At 38.2% G+C, this 20209-nt stretch overlaps 1 protein-coding gene across 1 annotated transcript in view; it reads left to right on the top strand.

The window, feature by feature from the left end:
- NME7 (NME/NM23 family member 7) overlaps nt 1-20209 on the top strand; it is a 72178-nt gene that overhangs the window by 14525 nt on the left and 37444 nt on the right. Inside the window, exons 5-8 of the mRNA XM_066340960.1 lie at nt 229-436; nt 3771-3876; nt 17330-17394; nt 18194-18262. Coding sequence (XP_066197057.1) covers nt 229-436; nt 3771-3876; nt 17330-17394; nt 18194-18262 — 448 coding nt within the window. The remainder of the gene's footprint in view (nt 1-228; nt 437-3770; nt 3877-17329; nt 17395-18193; nt 18263-20209) is intronic.

The raw sequence follows: 20209 nt of genomic DNA, 5'->3' as shown, positions 1-20209 counted from the left end.
TTGAGTGAATTTGGGTTATCTACATGTTGGTTTTTTTTCGACAGCCATAATAAGGGAATGTCTGCACATGACTTAATCTAACCTCTTCCTCAAAGCAGAGTCCACCTCAAAGTTACATCAGGTTGTTCAAGGTCTTGCCAAGTTGAGTTCTGAGCATCTCCACTGGATCATGTTTTTGTTGGTTTTGATTTGTAGCATGGCTCACCATGTGCTGTTTCCATTTTGCAGTGAGCTTCTCCAGCTTATAATGAGTGGCCCCATCCTTGCTATGGAGCTCTTAGGGGATGATGCAGTGAGTAAATGGAGAGCAATAGTGGGGCCAGCAAACCCTACAACGACTGAGAGTGATACACTGGACAGCATTTCAGAGAGCTTTGGACATTACGGCCTCAGAGATGCAGCTCATGGCCCAGATTCAGTTGCTTCAGCTGCTAAAGTAAGTTTTTTACTCCTTCTTTACTGAGTTTTTTTTTTACTTTTATCTGCTAACAACCAGATTAGGAATTTCTCATTTTGTTTCCACACTTGAATTCAGAACTAGTTTACATATTCTTCATGGCTCCTTTTTAGCATGGAAAAATAAACTGTCTGAAAACAGAAATCTTGTTTATCACAAAGGTGAATCTTGGTGCTTTGATCAGGAGAGCATGCCTGGTCATTTTTAATGTCTTCTGTACATCACAAACAGTGAGCTAATTGCATAGTCTGTGTAATCTACATATAGTCTACCAATGTTAGGTCATAAAAAGAAAGGGATTAAACAATTAAATCCTTTTATGCCCTCTTGTGTTTCACGTATCTGTTCTCTTCACAGTTTTCACTTGGGCTCTTTTGCAGCCTACTTTGCTGTTACTGTTCAGAATGAACAATTTTAAAACAGGCCACTTTGTAGTGCTTTGTGCTTTGAGAGGTAACACAGTGAACATGGCTTTCAGGAGTTTGGTTCTGCTTTGCTTTGTAGGCAGTGTTGGTTTGTTTTTTTTTTTCTCAGTGCAAAGAAAAATCCCTGGGACTGGGTAATAGATATTACCATTTCTATAGAATTAAGGTGACTTTTGTGTGCATTGTTGTGGGATAGATATGCTAATAAATAATAGCAAGACTATCTCATGGTTGATTGATGTGTCTCTGTGATGTCTCAGCTGTAGATTATAGACCACTTTAGCTGGGGAAAGATAACCAGTTGTTGCTTCCTTGATTCTAGTCTTCCCTCTGTTTCAATTGGAACAGCTGCAGTAGCACAGCTGGAGAGAGAGACCTGCCTCAGAATACCTAATAAGCTGCCAAGTAGTGTATGCTAGAAAATGTGCCCAGAGATAATACCCTGGTGGTGAGGGCAGAGTTGGGCAGCCTCCTGTTCTGGTGCTGTTAGGCTGTGAGGTGCAGCAGGCTGACTGCAGAGCACAGGAGGTTTTTGGCTGGCCAAGCACTTACCTTGCTGCTCTGCACTCTCCCTGAGCTGCTGGATCCTCTCCCTGTGCCTTGGGTTTTGGCAAAAAATCAGATGTTAGACGTGAAGTAGTTTTTCTGCTGGCCAACTTGATGAACATGTTACAGACTCAGAAGGAGTTTGGATAAAAGTTTTTGGATAAAAAAATTCTGATGAAGGAGAGTTAGAGTCAGCTAAGTCTTTGGAGTTCTGGTTAAATACTTAGATGCCTTCAAATATGAGGGTGGAAGTTTCTCTTTTTTCCTGTGTACTACCATGACAACTGTGCCAGCTTCTGAACTGAGTGTAGAAAAGAGTACTAGCACAAATTCTTGGTTATAAGCCTAAGTGTGTGCTTAGGTTTTAGTTTGTTGTTCTTGTTGCATTTCATTTCATTATTTTTGAAATGCTGTCTGAAGGCCCTGTTCATCTGCAGCATTTTTATGACACTGTCGGTGTGTGCCTCTTTGTGATGTTACTGATACCTATCTTTAATAAACCAAGCAATATTGTGAATTTAGTGCTCCTGTGCCTTTATTAATTTAGTAGGCCTAGTATTATACGGCTGTATAGCTGTTGCTATGGAAACTAGTTGGCTGCAGAAGATTTGCTGAAAAGAAAGAAATATTAGATAAAGGGACCTAAATGAACTCTCCTGACAGAAAATTGAAGTCTCAACCACATTTAATGAACGCATTGTAAGCTGAACGCTTAGAGTGGAAAGCTGCATTGTTCTTTTGATGGCTAAATGACAAGTAAAAGTATGTCTCTGATACACTCTAAGCTGCTGTCTCTCTGCAGGCCAAATTTTGTGATTTCATTAGATCAGGAATAAAGGGTAAGGAGAATTTTTTTTTGAAGGCTCCACAAGATTATAGTTTGACCTTTCATTATGCCTGTCCTTCGGCATTATTGAGTTAATTTCCTTTATGAATTTTAATGGATAAAACTAAGTGTTAAATATTATACACATTTTCCTGCCTTTTTCTGGCAGCTTCTTTTAGAGTAAATGGCAATTAACAGAGTGGGACACGTTCCTTGAATCATGCAACATTTTATCAGTGGAAGGATGTAAGGAATGAACCCTGTTGTCTCAGGTGTGCCCACTTAAAATGTGGATTATTTGCCAGCGGAAAAGCAAAGGCCCTTTTTCCTTCTGTTGAAAGATCCATTGTCCAGGATCCATTGTTCAAGATCCAAACTAGGACAAGTTTGAATTGTGTAATTCTTAAGGAAACGATTACAGAAATTGTTGAAGTTCCATGATCTAAATGTGAGCCTGTTCCATTTAAATTGAGCTGATAAATTAAGGGAGACAATTCCAGGCCCTTAGCCCTTAGCCTTGGCCCTTAGCGCTGCTGCTGTTATACAGGAAAAAAAACAAATATATTTGATAGTAGTATTTCTTGGATGTCATTTTTTCTCTTAAATAGAAATGTATCAATTCTCTTGCTGAATTTGACCAATAGGTATGAAATGGAACCTGTGTTTTGCATTTGTTAATTGGCAGATTGTGTAACATATGTGAATAAATGGTATGGAAAAAGTGTGAAGCTGGCAGTGAACAGTGAAAAAATATCACTGAGGAAACAAACCTGACTGCCAAGTTCACCCCAGTATGGTCTAAGACCCAAGGTATCTGATATCTAAACAGTGATGGTGGGAAGAAAGAGATTGAAGGCAAAAAGATTCCTTTGATTTATCTGAGGTATCAAAGCAATTGAGTTAATCAGCTTCAATTCAGTAAGACTAAAAAAAGTTTTTGGGCCAATAAGGCATGAGAAGTGACTCAGCAATTTTAAAGCAATTTTAATTGTTTAAGATGAAAGGAAAAAAATGTAAACAATTTGGAAGGAGGTCAGTTTTGTATATGGAAAGAAAACATACTGAGGAATGGATAGTAGTGGTATCTTTGCTTATATAGTGGAAAAGATGATTTGAAAAAAAGGAAAAAATAAAGTATGTGTATAAGGGAGTGGATTTGGAAAGATATTGAGGAAAGAGAGAGAGCATTGGTGAACCTGGAAACACCTCTACCAAATGATTGTTGCATCAGCATTTTGAATGCTCCAAGTGTAAACAGATTGCATTGTAGAACTGAAAAGGAAAACATTGCAAGAATTACTACAATCCTGTTTTTATGATTGTAGCAATGGTGCCAGAGAGGAAAAGATACATTTGAGATAACATTTTAGGGAAGAAGTATTTGTAGGAAAAAACCAATCTGCATGGAAGATTTATCTTCTGTGATAATGGGTTCTTCTGGTGTTGTTACTTATGATAAAAACTCATGTGTGTAGCTAGATCAATCTATAATGTGTCTAATTACAATTGTTTTCAGGAGCTGGAGTTATTCTTTCCCTCCAGTGGAGGTCGTGGACCAGTCAGCAGTGCAAAATTCACAAACTGTACTTGTTGCATTATTAAGCCTCATGCTGTTAATGAAGGTAAGCAATGCAGATAGCAGAGGAGGAAGCAGTGTGTGTTCATTGTATCTATGATCATTCCTGTGCCCTCTTTTTGGGAGAATGAGACTGTGTGAGCACAGGGTATATTTCACAGAACATACAAAGCTTGCAGATATGTTGTCTTTCATACACATTTACCATTTCTGCAGTTCATTTCCATGAAGAGTGAGTGGGTCATGTCCTTTCCATGCAGGTACTTGTTCACTTCAGAGTAAGAAGAGAGGTGAAAAAGAGAAGAGTTAAAAGCTACGTGAGGTTGGATGTATCTTACTGTGACAGCTTTCCATGTCCTTGCTCCTGTCTGCCCAGCACAGTCACCTGCTGGAGGTTAGCATCCTCCCGAGAGAGTGAAAGCAGGACACCTGGCCATGAGCCAGGGCCTTCCATTCAGGCAGTAGCACATCAAATTAAAACCACTCTCAAGGGGAGATTTGTGCTGTTACGAATCTTGTTCTGCTGAATACAGTGGGGATGGAAAATAGGCAAGGCTTGTTTATGTAAGCGAGCCAAAGACCTAAAGCATTTGGTGGATTCTGTGATGCTTTCTGTGCTGGAGAATGCCCTGGGAGTTTGCCATATGAGTATTGGAAATGTTCAATGCTGTACTGTTACCATGCAAAAATAACCTCACTTGTGTGTCCTGTACTTAGATCCAGGAGCATGTGTAGGAGCAGTAAGTGCAGTAAAATATTTTGACTCAGGCACTGAAACAGTATTTTTGAATGCAGAATAAATATCACCATGTGAGAGCATGGAGTTTTTTCTTACTAAGATGCAGAGCACACTACAACATTTTAATCACTTCTTTGTGAATAGCTTAAATGGAAACAGCAGAAGTGGCTGGAGTAGTTTCCAGGCCTTTCACACCTCAAGTGGGACATCTGGAGAGCTTGCTGAAATAAAAAAAAAGGCTTTCACAAGAAGGAGTTTCATGGTTGCTACTGATAATGATAATGTGTCTGTTATCTCTTCCAAAACTTGCATGGTACTGATAAGTCTGCCATGCATCAAAGACACAGCAATGTTCCTTTTACAGAAATATGGACAGCAGCTGGGACTTTAATTTTACCTAGCTATGTGTTTGCAGAGGAGAAACTTTTCTGTGGCAGGATTGTTAGGATCCCTCAGGATTGTTAGGATCCCTCATTTGAGTGTAAAAATAGCAAAGTGGATGGCTTGTACTGGTTTTTTTTTTTAGATAAAATTTCTATTACATATAGAGGCTTAGGCTCTTATCTTATTTAGCTCAGGTTTTCTCTACCTATTTTTAATCTTACTCATCTCTGTAGATTTCCTAGTCTGCTGTCCATTCCTTTTTTTTTCTTGAACTTCTCTGAATTTTTCTGAGTTGCCATAAGACAAATTGTGACCCTATTTGCATATCCCTCTTTGAGTGTGAACGCCCTTAGGAGGGTGAGGCTGGTGAGGAGAGGAGGTACAGATGTAGGTAAACAAAAAGTGTATGTGTATATCCAGCTTTGCAGTGTGAGTGCTGGTCTTAATGTCCCCTATATGGTCTTGGCATCTTACACAGCCTGAGGTCTTAGTGTCCCCGGTATAGTTCTTTTTCTCACACCACAGAGGGCTGGAAAGTCAGAGGACAGCTGCCAAAAAGCAGCTAAAATTTGAAAGACAAAAAGTGTATCTTGTGTGAGCATTCTCCCTCCATGCAGCTATGATTACTACCCTCAACAGAAGGAAGACATCTGAACTGACTTTTCTAAGTCAGCAAATTGTTCTAACACTTTGCTGTGGTTTAACGGCAGCTGGGAACCAAACCCCACACAACCACTCACTGGCTTCTCTGGGATCGGGGAGAGAATCAGAGGAGTAAAAAGTGAGCAAACGCATGGGTTAAGATAAGGACTGTTTAGTAGGTAAAGCAAAAGCTGCACACACAATGAATCAGGTACATGGAAACACAGCAGCTGGAGAGGAAAGGAAATCCTATGTGGCCTTCAGTGGGAAAAGGTTTGGCAAAAGCCAGAGGCATGGAGAGAAAATCATGTGGGTCAAAGCAGCAGAGCCTCTTTTGCATTGGAGTTTTGATTTGTGCTCTACAAATATTCAGTATTGAGTATCTAAAAATAAACCTTTTTGCAATTTCCTATGCACTGCTGAGGCTTTGAACTTGGCTATCTAATTACCATAAATACAAGCTGCTCATTGCATATTTACAATTACATGAAATTTCATTTAGATACTTGAGTTTATATGGAGATTCAGTCTTTGTTTCTGTAGAGACATTTGACTGAATTAATCATTTTGATTTTGTGTTTTGGCCCTTTTCCCTAGTGTTTGTTTTTCCTCCAGAGTCTGTTGCATAACTGATTCTTAGAAGGAAAAGTCTTCCTGGTTTTCTGTCCTGGAAGATGATTTGCTTTAATGGCAGCTGTAAACTATGGTGCTTTTCAGTGAGCTTAACTTGCTTACAAAAGGCTGGATGTAATGTCTAGTTTAAGCTGGTTAATTCTTGGGCAGAATACTTTCTTGGAAATGACTTTGATTGCCACAGCTGGTTCCTATCCAGTGATAAAGTAGAGGAAAATCAGTGTTAGTTTTATCTGGCCTTGCTGCCTCTCTCCTGATGGACATACAGAATCGTCTGGTCCTAGCCAGCCAAGCACAGCAGGACCTGGTGCAGTGCCCAGGCACCTAAGAATTCCTATAAGCAGGAGTGTCAGCATGTCTGCCAGCCTGCAGGGGAACCCTGAGGCCTGATAAAGGGTGTTGAGGGACTAAGGTGAAGTTTAACCTCAACTGTCAAGAGTGCTGGTAATACTGGAGTGATGGCATCTCTGGCCCTCTAGGAATGTGTGCCATGCATGTCTCTTGAAGGCCATAGCTATTTTGTCAATCTGGTGTCAGCATAACATCATCTGTGGAGGATCAGAAATGGGTAGGCCATGGAAGGCAGTGTAGCCCAGAGCTCTGGACCAGACAGCTTTAGCTCACTGGTGGCTGCTCCCAGTGGAAGGGGAGAACTTCCCTGGCTGGCAGCAGTGAGATGGTTGTATTTTAACTCTGAAGAGGCTTTGCAAGAAGTCCAGTTCCTCTTCACTGAGAGCTAGAAGAATGCAAAAGCAACCTGATGCTACTTCAGGCAAATTTGTTCTGACCAGGGTTGCATCAGAGAGACATAATGTGGTTTTTCCTGCTAGAATCTGTTACACTTCTCAGTGTCTTTCAGTTTTCTCCTCATCTCCTGAGACCGGTTTTCAGTCAAGGAGGGTTGTAACTAATAAGAACAGCTCTAGGACTGTACAGTTAAGTTGTTTAATAATTCACAATTTTTATTGTGGGTCTATGTGTTTATTGTGGGTCTATTGTGTTCTATGTTCTGTAATCCTCCTGTTTCTTGTGCTTCTGATACTTGAGATAAAAGGTCATAGTTGCAATCACTTAGACATTCTCTGCTTGTCATTCCCCTCATATTAGTACCTCTGGAGGTATTAGCACTGGTGCTCAGAAGCCAAACTTGTAAATTTACCAGAATGGATAAACATCAGTTTAATGCCCTTAAGTTGATGGTTCTGTGAGCAGAAATAGCACCATATAGGTCACTGGGTGGGATTAACTTTTAATATTTTTATGTGTAACAGTTTAGTCATGTTTGCTGTAGGAAGTAGACTTTGGTATTTCATGACTGCTTTTAAGTTTCTTTGATGTGGCCTTTAGCTTCTTCCTTGGAAAAAATTATCTGGGGAAAAATTAAAATAGCGGTGATCAGGCTGTAAAGGCTGAGGTCAGAAGTGTGTAATATGCAGACTGAAAGGTCTGCCTAGAGGCAAGGAAGCCTCTGCGATTTTGAGAGGTCCTAGGCATGAGACTAACTACCCAGACAGGTTTTCTCTCCTTGTATGTGTTAAGCTTGAGATTTTGTTCTGACATGTCTGGTAAGTTAAATCCTTTTTCCTCTTTAATTAAAAAAATACAGTGCTGTCTTCCACAGTGTTCTTCAACTAAAGAAAATTTAAATCTCATAGAAAATAAAAGGAGCAGGAATACATTCTTGTCAAGTGGAAAAGGTATTGTGTAGAAACGTGATTTTAGAGCTGTCATGAGTGGAGGATAAAACTTACAGAGCTCTCCTATATTAATTTAGTAGCTAGTGGACAGCTATGAAAAGTTGTAGTACTTTACACTGATTAACAAAACGTTGCATGACAGGAAATCTTAAGAATTATATTTCTTTCTTTATGCAAAGACAAAAAAATTCCAGTTGGGAGAATAATTTGTAGCTCCAAAGACAAACTTGAATGTGACAGAAAAGAATAGCAAGGATGGTGGTTCAGTCTCAGGCAGGTAGAGAAATAAGGTTTACTTATGTAGGATCTCAAATGAATTTACTGTGTAAGAGGAAATGAGGAGAGGACTGTAAAACATGGGAATCGAACATTTCAGTGGATTTTCTGACTTTCAGACAGCTGAAGAACTGTCCTGACACACAATACACTTGATGCTCTTTGAAAGAGAGAAGGCATCACTATGAAAATGTCCGGTTCACCTCTGTATAATGCTAAGTATACTTACATGTTTGAGGTTAGAAAATTGAATAAGCTGGCAAAGAAAAAAGGATGGTATAGTAGAGATACAAGTATATTATCACTCTTAGCACTATTTCATAGTTTTTTCTCAAGATAATTTGTACTCATTAGATACGAAAACTCTGGAAATTGTTTCCTTTTTTTTACCCTTTTAAGCATAAGTTTGAGTAATTAAGTATTTTTATTTTCAAGAGGCCCAGAATTAGAACAGGCTTTTCTGAAAACTGAGTTGAGAAAAAATGAGGAGTGCAGTTTTCTTATAAGTAATCTGAAAGTACATCTTCTGTCTGTGATAAGTGTGCAGATAATAGAAAGGTGAAGTGCAGATGCTGAGGAGTTTACCTCATTGTAGGCAGAACCTTTCTTTGGATTTTGTCTACAAGACTGAGTGCAGTGCCAGGGGGCATCAGGGCTAGCCTTGATCCACTTCACGATTTGAAGTCTGGAAGGAATTATTTGCAGATAAAACCTGGAAGTGAACAAAAAAAATTGTGGAATGAACACAAATCTTTGCAGGTACTTCAGAGGGGATGGTTTGAGATGTGATCTCAGGGTATTCCCACATGCAGTATGGCAATCTTACTGCTGCAGTCATGTGAGGGCTAACTAGTAAAACACAGCGCTTTCAGCTGCAGGCATTCTTTTGCAGACAGATTTGCCCAGGGAGGAGACATACTTATGTCAAATGAAATGCAGTTTGTTTCTTATGTTTTCCTTGTATATATATATATAATATTTAGGGGGTTGAACCATTTGCTGGTGTCTAGTGGTGCTGGGGCTTTGTTGGTTGATTGGGTTTTTTCCTCCTTAGAGAAGCTATGAAAAAGTGATTAAAATGAAAACAATCTACTTTGCCACTTCATCACTGCTTTTTAGAATAAAAAAAATTAATTTTCATGAGATCAGTCATCCATATGCTTCCATCTGTGTTTTTAATTCTTTGTTGTAGTTGTAATGATGGATATTCCTTGCCTGGGTTGTTCGGTTTTGAAACCAAGCCAATAGTGTTTCTTGTTTATTTCTGACTAAAGTTTTAGCACCTTGGCATTGGTTTCCCAGCTTAGACTGATTCTGGATTTCAGTGGGTGATGGTAAATGACATCTATAGTTTTGAAGTATGAAAAATATATTTTGTATTTGAATAGATTTTGGTGGGGAAGAGATGAACTGAATTTGAAAATCTTTTCTGCCAGTTTGAGACAGGAAAGAAAAGGAAGAGATACACTTCAGAGAAACAGATCAAATTGTGCAGCCAATTGTTGCTGAAGCTCATAAGTATCCTCCAGCTGGAAAGAGTGTATTCACTGCTGTGTTCAGTAGACTTGTATTGATGGTGTTCATGTTACTGGAAATCATCTCTGTGCAGGGACCATGGTATGAACAGGAAAAAAAAAAAAAAAAAAAAAAGAGAGAGAGACATTAGAAGTAAGTGTTTATTACTGCATTTTGGGATTTTCTCTTGCAAAGGGTTAGAGAAAAGTCAATTTTAAGAGTGGACCAGGGATTTTTAGGATAGCAAAACTTCCTTCATACCAAGGAAACTGATGAATCAGGAGTATATAATTTCACTGAAATCACTCAGTGGTTGATGGACATGACGGACATTTACCAGCATGTCTTTTGTGAAGGAACGTATACTATGTTGATCTCTGAACTCTCCAAGTATGCTTTTTCTAAAGGAAGGTAAAACAGAGTAAGATAGCCTAATTCACCTAGTTATCAGTGCCTTTGTGAAAGTTCTTTGCTGTTAGGAAACCAAATTTTTCCTTTAGTGGAGTAATTTGTATGTTTAGATCTTTACAGTCTAGGCATCCACAAAGCTTTAAATGTTTCTCTAAATGTTGAACTGCACATCCGCACATCAAATTAAAAGAGCTTTTCAAATGAAGTCTTGTTGGGCATCCTGGGGCCAGTTCTTGTCAATATTGTTGTTAATGGCTTGGATGGGTGAGGGCAGAGCATGCTTTCGATGTTCACACATGGTACCAAATGCCTACTGAAATTCTGAAGGATGTGATTAGAATTCAGAATATTCTTGATGAATTGCAGAAGTGATGTGATGCAAAGATAATTGAACTGAATATAAACTGCACAGCACAACCGTGGAGAAGGAAAAATAAATGCCCAGATATAAAATAGAGAAGAACTGGCAGGGTATCAGTGAGAAGTTTGTAGAGAAATTGTTGGAATAATGATGAAACACGCACAATCCGTGTTCACTATGTACCTGCTAGTTCTGCTCAATGCTCCTAAGAGCCCAATTTTTGTATCATGTCCAGTTTCTGGACACTGTGTTTCAAAGATAACAGAAAAAGAGAGCAAAAAGAGTAAGAGATTTAGCCAATGAAAACTTGATGGGTTTAATTTATTTAATCCGAGATGGGTAGAACAGCAGCTTTCTATAAGTACATTTACAAAATATGAGCACATTTACTAATTTAGATAAAAGAAGGTTTAATGTAATCATTAAGGAAAACTTTGTAGTGTATCACCGGCCTGATATTTAGTGATGTAATGGAACTTTAAGTTACCAGAAATTTTTGAGAACATTTTAGAAAAATGAAAAAAAATGAGGCCATGCCTAATATAACTCACTGTACCTTGAAGCAAAAGGTAAATGCATTGAAGTCTCTTCTTTTACTGCCATTTTCAAATCAGAGTGTAAGGAGAAAGGCAAGATACTGGATCTGAAAATAGCCAAGGCACAGAATGTAGGAATATGTGATAGTCTTTTGCCAATTTGAAAGTAAATTGTAGAGCTTACAGTCTATTCACTATTGTTCTAGGACAGTGAGTTGGTGAACCTTCCAGATTGTAGGGGATCTCATGAATATTTTAACCTCTAGAATTAATTTAATTGACAGTGAAATAGTAGATTAAAATTCTTGTTTATAATTATGGGCTAATCCACATTCCAAGGGGTAATTTTAACCTCTTCCTCTCTGTAGCTGTAACCGTTAATGAGAAGTCCTATGCACAGTGTTCAGCAGGGATAACCAGAAAAAAAGGAAAGAAATGTTACCAAGCCTGTGAATGGTTTGAATTACAATACTGAATGCCTTTGTATAATCCAATGGTACAGCCCGAGCTAAAATATCATATTTAGTTTTGTTCACACTTAAGAAATGTAGAGGGATGGCTAGCTGAGAGAGGTCACGTAAACACGCTGCAGCTGGATAGCAGCAAGATGCTAGTCAGCCCTTGGTATCTATATAGGCAAGAACACCATGTCCTTGAGTGCAGCTGCTAAACAACATCAAGATGTGCAACAGGATGGGGAAGCAGAAGTTTGGAGGATAGCTAAGCACAGGAATGCAGAGGTAGGGGGAGTTAACGCTTTATCATGTAACCAATGGTGAGCTCGCTTTAGCACTATGTATGTGCCTCATTAAGCATGCTATAAATTATATAAACTCATCTAAATAAACTTGAGACTTGCTGATCAATCGTATCGATTGCTGCACATCTCTCACTGACCGTGGCAAAGAAATAAGCAAAAATACATGAAGCTCATTATATAGAAATATTTGACGGGCCAGAAAGATTGACCATAGTCTTCTTAAGTTAAAAGAAAAATCAAATCTGAGTGGATGTGCTAAAGGAGTACATCTGTACTGTAGGAATGAAGTAACGAACATCTTGAAAGAAAGAGCAAAGTAAAATAGATGTTTCTTTTTAAACTTTCTCTTAACACAAGAACAAAGAAAGACAGAAAACCAAGCTTTTCTGGGTTTTGGGTTTTTTTTGTAGATATACAACCAGCAGTTTGAGTTCAGCCAAACTGTTGCATAGATATTGACCTCACTTCATAATATTGCTTTCTTCTTTAATGGCTCCATTGACTTTGGAGCTCCAATGGCTCACACTGCCCAGCCAAATTGCTGGATACTTTGTGTAGTCTGGCTGTGATGTTTGCCTTGAATTTCTCTATGGGCCTTTGTATCTGAATGCTAAGTATGACTTTTCTCATCTGTTCCCATGGAAGAGTTTCCAGGCAACCTTTTTTTCCCTATGGATTTTCATCATTCTGCAGCTTATAATGCCCTATCTGGCATTCACATATGTGGTCTTGGCTTGTTCATAACAGTTCAAAAAGTTGCAGCTGGAATTAAGCCTTTGTACCTCTCACCCCCTTTGAAACTGTCAGTTCCCATTCTCAGCTGCGTCACAAACTCTGTCATTTTGGTTTCAAGGCCCCCTGAGATTTACTATCTGCATGCATAATTTTTCTTGTGCTAGCACTACCCTGACTATTCTCCAGTAAGGCTGTGGTGATATCTTTTGTCTTCACTCCTTGAACTTTTAGTATTTTCAAATGAGTATTTTCTGTAAAGCTTTTCACCAGTGCTGCAGTGTTAACAAAATTCTCCATAAATGTCTGTAAGACTGCCCTTCAAACTTCTCGAGGTTCTTCTTAGTACAGTACCTAGACAGAAATGAGGAATAATGGAAAATCCTGGAGTCTATGGCTGTGAACAATATTCTCTCATTTCCTCACATGCTGCTCTCTCTCCCATCTGTATCCACTGGTCTTTTCTTTCCCTCCTCATTGCTAGCCTGGGGGGCTTTTGAGGTCCCCCTCTCCTTGAGGGCACCAGTGTGTGTCACTCAGGAGACCTTCTGTCATTCCTTGGTGTTCCAGAGCACAGGTGCAAAAATGACTGCATATCCTTTTTCATATTGTACACAGTGGGGCTGGGAGACCAATAATTATAGATCATCACCATGACCAAACTTTCAGGCAGTCTAGAAATGGTATATTTATGCTTCACAGTAAAAATGCCTAGAGTTGTGTTATTCCTAAGTAGAAAAAGAAGATAGAGGGAAACCTTGTTCTTCAGGGTATAAGTTGACCAATTGATAGGAAGAAGTGCACTTTTTGAGAAGGACATATGTCATTTACTTACTGCCAGTGTTTTCCAATGTTGTCTCAAACCAAGATTAGCAAGAACTTCAGCTGAAATACACTGCAGGAGGGCCCAACCCTAAATCCCACTTTTCCATCTTCTAGAGTTCAAAAAGGACTTTGCTTGGAGTCATGCCTGATTGTGATTCTCTGGAGTTTTGAAATAGGCCTTAACACTTGGCAGTGAAGAATCAGATTATTTCATTATACTATGAAGTAAAATTGCATTTCAAAATGTCAGAAAAAGACATGCAATGAAATTGCTGCTTATAGTAAGTGGTATATTAAGCACCTGGTACAGGTTAGTTTTAGAAGTATATTACTGGATGAGGTGGATCATCAATCTGATCAGTCATGGTAGTTTTTGTATTTCTGTCAAAAAAAACCTGTTGTTCAAGAGGAATTATTTTTAATTATTGAAAGGATTTTAAAAAATGACGTATGGAAGCTGAGGTGAGGAATCAAGTTCTTGCCTTGCTTTGAAAGCAGTCTGCTGTCTTGCCTAATGAGCTTTTAACAGAGTTAACAGGTTAACAGCTTTTAACAGGTTAAATTAGGAAACAGGATGAGAAGAAAGGGAAGAGAATGTAAAATTTCTGGTTAAAGTGCTATTAGGTTAAAAGTGACTTTCATTAAACTATTTTATCCCAATGCCTAATTTTGCAAACAGTTGTAACCCTTTTCAGTCTGCTACTTTTCTGTGCTACTTTCTGTTTCTTAGCGAAGGACAATTTTCAAATACTGTATGTTGTAAAGCAAAAAGTTGTATAATATGAATATAGCTGAGGAAGTCATGGTACTTTATTGTTTCACCTGAATAAAACATATTGGAAAATTATCCCTGTTTATACTGGAAAATTCTTATGTCCTGTACTAGGTATGTAGTAACATAATGCAGCCCAGCAGACCTAAAATGTGTGCCTGTGCTCCCTTTCTTTCACTCTTTGCTTGGATTAGTGTTAAATTTCCTCAGTTGTATTTAGCAATGCTTGGGATTCTTTTGTGCTTTGCAACTGAAAATTCGTCACAACTGGTGCCTAATCTCTGGCTTTGATTTGTGTTCTTACTGTAATCACATTTTAAACATCCACTGACCCTTGTTGAAGGGTCCTTAGAAAGTTGTTTTTTCACTATAGATTTGGATTTTAAAATTGAAAAGAATTGTTGAAAGCTGTTGGAATGGCACTCATTAATTAGTTCATCTTTTCCTGAGCCTTATCTGCCCCCAAAGAAGAGGATATGTCCCAGTTCAGTCATGCAGCTGGCTGAAAGCCTCAAACAGATCCCAAGCCTAGCCTTGAGCTTGAACTCTTCTGTTGCTTGGGGATTGCCTTTTTGCTTTTTATTTCTATTTTGGTTCAGGTAGAATTTGAAAGGGAAGAGTCTCTAGGAGAAATGATACATGGATTGCCTAAACTGGGACAAGGGAGGACAAGTCACTGGATCCATGGATCTGTGCTGCCACTGGCAACTTCCTTGTGCTCCTCATTTCCCATATCTGGGAAGTGGAGCTAATGTCCTGCTTTGCAAACGTAAGTGAAATCTCATTGCCCTTCCTCCTCCAGGCACTTGGAATTTTGTGGGTGAGGTGTCTGTCTGTCTGAGTGGTGAAAATAAATCCTTTGGTTAAGCCTTTTGGGTGTTGCAGACATGGACAATCTGTCTGGAGCAACAAAGTGCTCTGCTGAGTGAGTGAACTCAGAAATACAATGTAGAGGAAAATCTTGATAGATTTATCACAATTATTAAAGGAACCTTGCATTAAAGACATTTATGGAAAATACCTTCCTACTTTAATTTCTGTCATTAAAGGAGACTATCTCCTCTCTACAGGAGAGATAAGTCTTAGTGACTTCAGTAGAGAAACAGCCCAGAAAGCTGAGTAGAGACCCCCTTTGCTTCTCTAAAACATGGATGTTGCTTGTAAGTTGTAAAACTGCTGAAGACAAAAGTTCTGTAAAAAGCAGATCGTGATAATACCCTATAACTTGATGTGTTTTAATTAGGTGCTTTCTGGCTGAGAGTGCCTATGCAAGTAGCCCATTCTTGACTGATAAAGTGTAAAAAGAACATCTGTCAGGCAAAGCAGCTGTCCCTTACCTTTCTCATAGCTTTTTTTCCCTGCAAGTAACAGTGGCCATTTATCTGCCAGTGCCCTTTGCTTGTCTTTGGTTTCTGGTGAAGCAGTTGACCAGAGTTTGTCTTTGAAGATTGAGAATGAGGAAAAGTTTGTGCTGTATCACATATTTAATTAGTTAATTAATTTATTTTTTATTCATTTATTCAATTTATTTATTCATTTCCTGAATGCTTCCCAGCCAGTCACTTGATCTCTTTACAAACTGCCCATTCATCTCTGAAAACAAGACTGAAGGCTCGCTGCCTCAGTTGAACCTGTGTGCAAGCATCTGAGCTGTTCAGCCTTTCCAGCAGGATGGACAAAAATAAGCCAGAGCTCTGGTTTCTCTCTCTGATGTGGTCTTGCATTTCCTGGGCAAACCTGTCCAAGTCCCTTCATTTTGATGTTGCAATTATTTATCTTAAAAAAAGGTTTGGGTTTTTTTTTTTCCCCCTGGGTTCACAGGAGTGTTAAAAGGAAACTTTCACCAAAACTTGGTGGAACAGTATAGTGGGACAGGAATTGTATTTGCTTCTGCTTGTTTCTATTTCTACTAACACAAAGAGCGGCATGGACTGAGTATGCACCGAAATCTCAGGTTTTCCCTTTGCTGGTTGGAAGATTTTTTGAAGAAATACGCAGTGTTTTGTAGAGGGAAGGCTTTTCTACATAAATCTTAGTGTGAAAATATGGTATTAAATACTTCAGGGACATGTTCTTTTAATTTTCACTTGTAAATACGATTTTTGATAGTCTTTCAACTCTTAGTCTCATTTACTCAGAGCTTCCATTGACCTTTTAATGTGGTAGGAAGCTCCCTAGTCCTGTGTCACAGGTATTAGCAGGCTGTGTCTCAAGCATGCTATAACTTCCATACTAGCTTTGTTTTATTCTCATCTCTTAAAGTTACGTAGTGCTAAATATCCTGCAATTTAAAGACTACTTAATAAAAGGATCTAATGACCAGGAGTCACATCCTGCTGTTGTCATTCGTTACAAGGTATTCTTCTATGATTAATTCTTTTGTAGATAAATGTCCAGAAATTTGTAGTTTCTCACAAATAGTACTAGAGGACAGGCATTTGTGTTCCATAAAAAACAATGATTCTGTAAAATTTAGTCACACAGAGTGCTGTGCTTGGCTGACATAATCTTCAAAATGGCCTGATCTAAATTTTAAGTACAGGCAAATCTAAAATATACATTCAGTGGAAGATCAATGGTTCTTGTTTTCTGAAATTCAGTGTTTTGTTTTACCATATCATTCAGTCTTTGAGGATGTGTTCTAGAGAGAATAAGCAAGCAGTATCATCAGCAATAGCATATTTGGGAGCTATAAACTTCTGAGTAGGTCATTTTGCAGTGATGTGTTTTTTCCATAGAAGACATGAACTCCTGTGCTAGTTTATTGGCAACATTTTTTATCTTCCTGAATTGTTTCTGGGTTAAAGTAGGACTTGCAAAAAGAAAAAGACAGATGGTGCTCTGAATTGATGACTGATAAAGCATCGGTATTGGTAATGGGTTTTCATTAAAAATATAAATCTTGATCTTGCAGCAACTGGGTGTTTTGCAGTTGATCTGAGAAAAGTAAAGGCTTCACTAATTACCTTTTTGTGGTAGAAATGCTTTTCAACAGCTGCATGGAATTTAGGTATTTGAAACCATCAGCACATAACCCCATATAGAACATAGAGTATGTGAACTCAGCTCTGGTATTTTTTGCTCTCGCTTGCTCTCACAGCATTGCACAAACACTGTTTTTTTCAGTTTGAGAATAAGCAGTATATTGGCATAATACCTTTCAGTTGTAAATTCTGCTTTTTAAAATTGAATGCTGTATTTTCCATGTTTCTTCAGGGCTTGCTGGAAAGATTATAAAAGCCATCCTCAAGGAAGGATTTGAGATCTCAGCTTTGCAGATGGTAGGTTTCCTTCTGTGTGTTTTTATGATAAGCAGAAGTTGGAGTGATGCTGTACGCACGTCGTAGCAGTGCACAGGTGTCTTCCTGCGGTGAAAAAATAAACCCCTTGTGCAGACTGTAGCAATATTTTGGTATCAGCACTGTTCTTGTGATATTTGTGTTTTAGTATCTGATTCTGTTTGCTTGGTGACCTTGAGCCAAGACACTTCACTTCCTTGTATCTGAGTTTCCCTGTAGTTAGGAGGGGAGATAATTATATCTGTCTCTTCTGAAACAATTTGAGATATCTTTACAAAAAGTACTAGCTAAGATTAATATTAATGAAACTATTGTTAATATCCTTCTTAAATTTTTTTTAACTCATATATTTAGTATGAATTATAGGGAATGCTTTTAAAGGTACTTAAGGGATTTTGACATCCTGAGCACCCTCAGCAGTTAAAGAGATTTGGCACAGAGATTGTTCCCAAGAGTCCTGCCCTTCAGTTCTGGTGGAAGTCTCAAGATCTGATATTCTCCAGTCACTCAAATCCCCATCACAAATGAAGAATAGCTCCTTTCTTAGTGGGATTGACTAACACTACACTGTCTATTTGTATGTGAACTGGAAAAAAATACTGTGTGCTGTGTTGCCTGTGGCATCACTGACTAAGTTGCTGACAAGCATTATATTGCAGTATTAAAGCCATTCCTTTTACTTAGTAAAACTTAAAGGATTCTGAATGTTTGCTGTTTAAGAAGGGAGGTGTATGTATTCCTGTTGTTTAATTCTGACTGGCTAATGTTTTGGTTTTCTTAGTTCAACATGGAGCGTACAAATGTGGAAGAATTTTATGAGATTTACAAAGGCGTCGTCCCTGAATACCTGGTAAGCAGAAGTTTAGCAAGAATCTATTTAAAAATAAGATTTGCTCAAGTGAGGAAATTACCACATTTCTTATTGTTGGGATTGTGATGTGGTTTCTTTTGTGAACCTGATATTGAACAGTTCTAGTTTGTTCTCAAATCAGTTAGTTCATTGTGAGAATTGTGTTATGTGTGTCGTAATAGAGGAGAGCCTGTCATGAAAATTGTTCAGCCAAGGAATTTGTGAAATACAACAGAGTCACATCCCTGGCTTCCCCCAGAAAAGTTATTTTATTGATGTTGAGCTATGAGAATGTATTACACCTGCATCTTTGATTGGATATTGCAGTAGTGGCTTGGACCAAAATACATATTTATCATATTATTTACAATGAGGTTGCTGTATTGGAGGCTTTCCTAATGACATCTTGAACTATTCTTTGGTTTATTCATCTGACTTTCATAAATATTCAGAAAATTTAAGAAGTTTAAGATATGCTGTGATCCCAGTGGATATCTGAGACTCTCTACAGTATTATGATTTGTTGTACTGTCACATAAAATTTCCTGACTGCAGATAGAAGAGTGGGAATACAGGAAAATAAGCTTGTGTTTCTGGATCACCTTCTCTCAGAGGATTTTGGTTCATTTTACTCATAGTAATTTTTACTTTACTCTGTAATTTACTCATAGTAATGAGTTTAGCTTCACTGCCATGCTATTACATTGCAAATTTTCCTTAATTTTTAAATGGTTACATTATTGTAAGCTTTCCTACCTAGTTACTAATATTACTCTGAAAATGAAATTTTTTATTATTTTTTCTCCTTTATGATTGTTCAGTCTAACTTCAACAGGGTTTGTAGATTTGTCTTTAAATGGGTTAGGAGTACTGTTAGTTCACTCTCAGATTGGGAAATACTCATAAGGCCTCCTCTGAACATCATTTTTGACAAGTACCAAAGGGAGATTGACATACTTGTGGGTATGTGGCAGAATTTAAAAATGGAAGTATCTCACCAGTATTTCAGGGCCTGAGGAGTCCTGTAGTGCTGCAAAAGTCTCTGCTTTGAACAACATGGGGAATTCTTTACCATTTTCTGCAGCTCTTGGACTGAACAATCTCTAACCCTCTAACAAGTTGCAAATTTTAGTTATATATTTAATTGGAGAGTTACTCAGAAGGGAAGGTGACATTTAAACAAGGTAAGTCAATAAACGAAATGCGTTTTAGATGATGTCAAGAAAAGTGAGAATCTGTGGCTCCATCCTGCAAATTATATGTGCTGGATTGACTCAGTTGAAAATCAATCAAATTAATGTTTTCATGCACTCAGGATATCTGAGAAACAGGAAGATGTGGAAAAGCTAATCATGATGGTAAAGGGTTATGGAAAAAGGCACACAAGGAACAGCAGCAGATACAATCAGTGCAGTCCAAATAGGAAAGTATGTTACCAAATAGGATATTGGAGAAAGAATCTGACCTCTTCTATATGTGACTCAGAACCATCTGTTTTGATCTAAATTTTATTTATCATTCCAAAATAACTCAGCACAGAAGATACTGGTATCCAGAAATCCTTTTTAAAAACTGTACTTTCATCTCTGCAAGTTATTTCTTGTCAGTCTGATAGTGGTTTGACATTGTATATAAAGTACTTGGTGAAAAGAGAAAGCTGTACAATTGCCCAGAATTTTAGCTTTGTTAGTATCCCCTACATGGGATTTTACATACTGTTGCTTAGTTTTTGTGCTGTTTTGCTTTGTGCTTCCTACTCTAGCTAGAATAGAAAATGAGGGGAAAAGAAGTGGGATTATTTTAGATCAGCTTGGAATCCACTTCATTAATTAAAAATCCTTGCTCTTGATCCACCTCCAGGAATGGTTCTGGCCACAAACCATGCTGTTTGGCAAATGAACTATTTGCTAGAGAAAATTTGATGTAGCTATAACTGCGAGCCTCACC

This window comes from Sylvia atricapilla, chromosome 2 (assembly GCF_009819655.1).
Source record: "Sylvia atricapilla isolate bSylAtr1 chromosome 2, bSylAtr1.pri, whole genome shotgun sequence".
In the NCBI taxonomy this organism is placed as follows: domain Eukaryota; kingdom Metazoa; phylum Chordata; class Aves; order Passeriformes; family Sylviidae; genus Sylvia; species Sylvia atricapilla.
The sequence above is the reverse complement of the archived record's forward strand: the minus strand, read 5'-3'. Positions and strand labels throughout refer to the sequence as shown.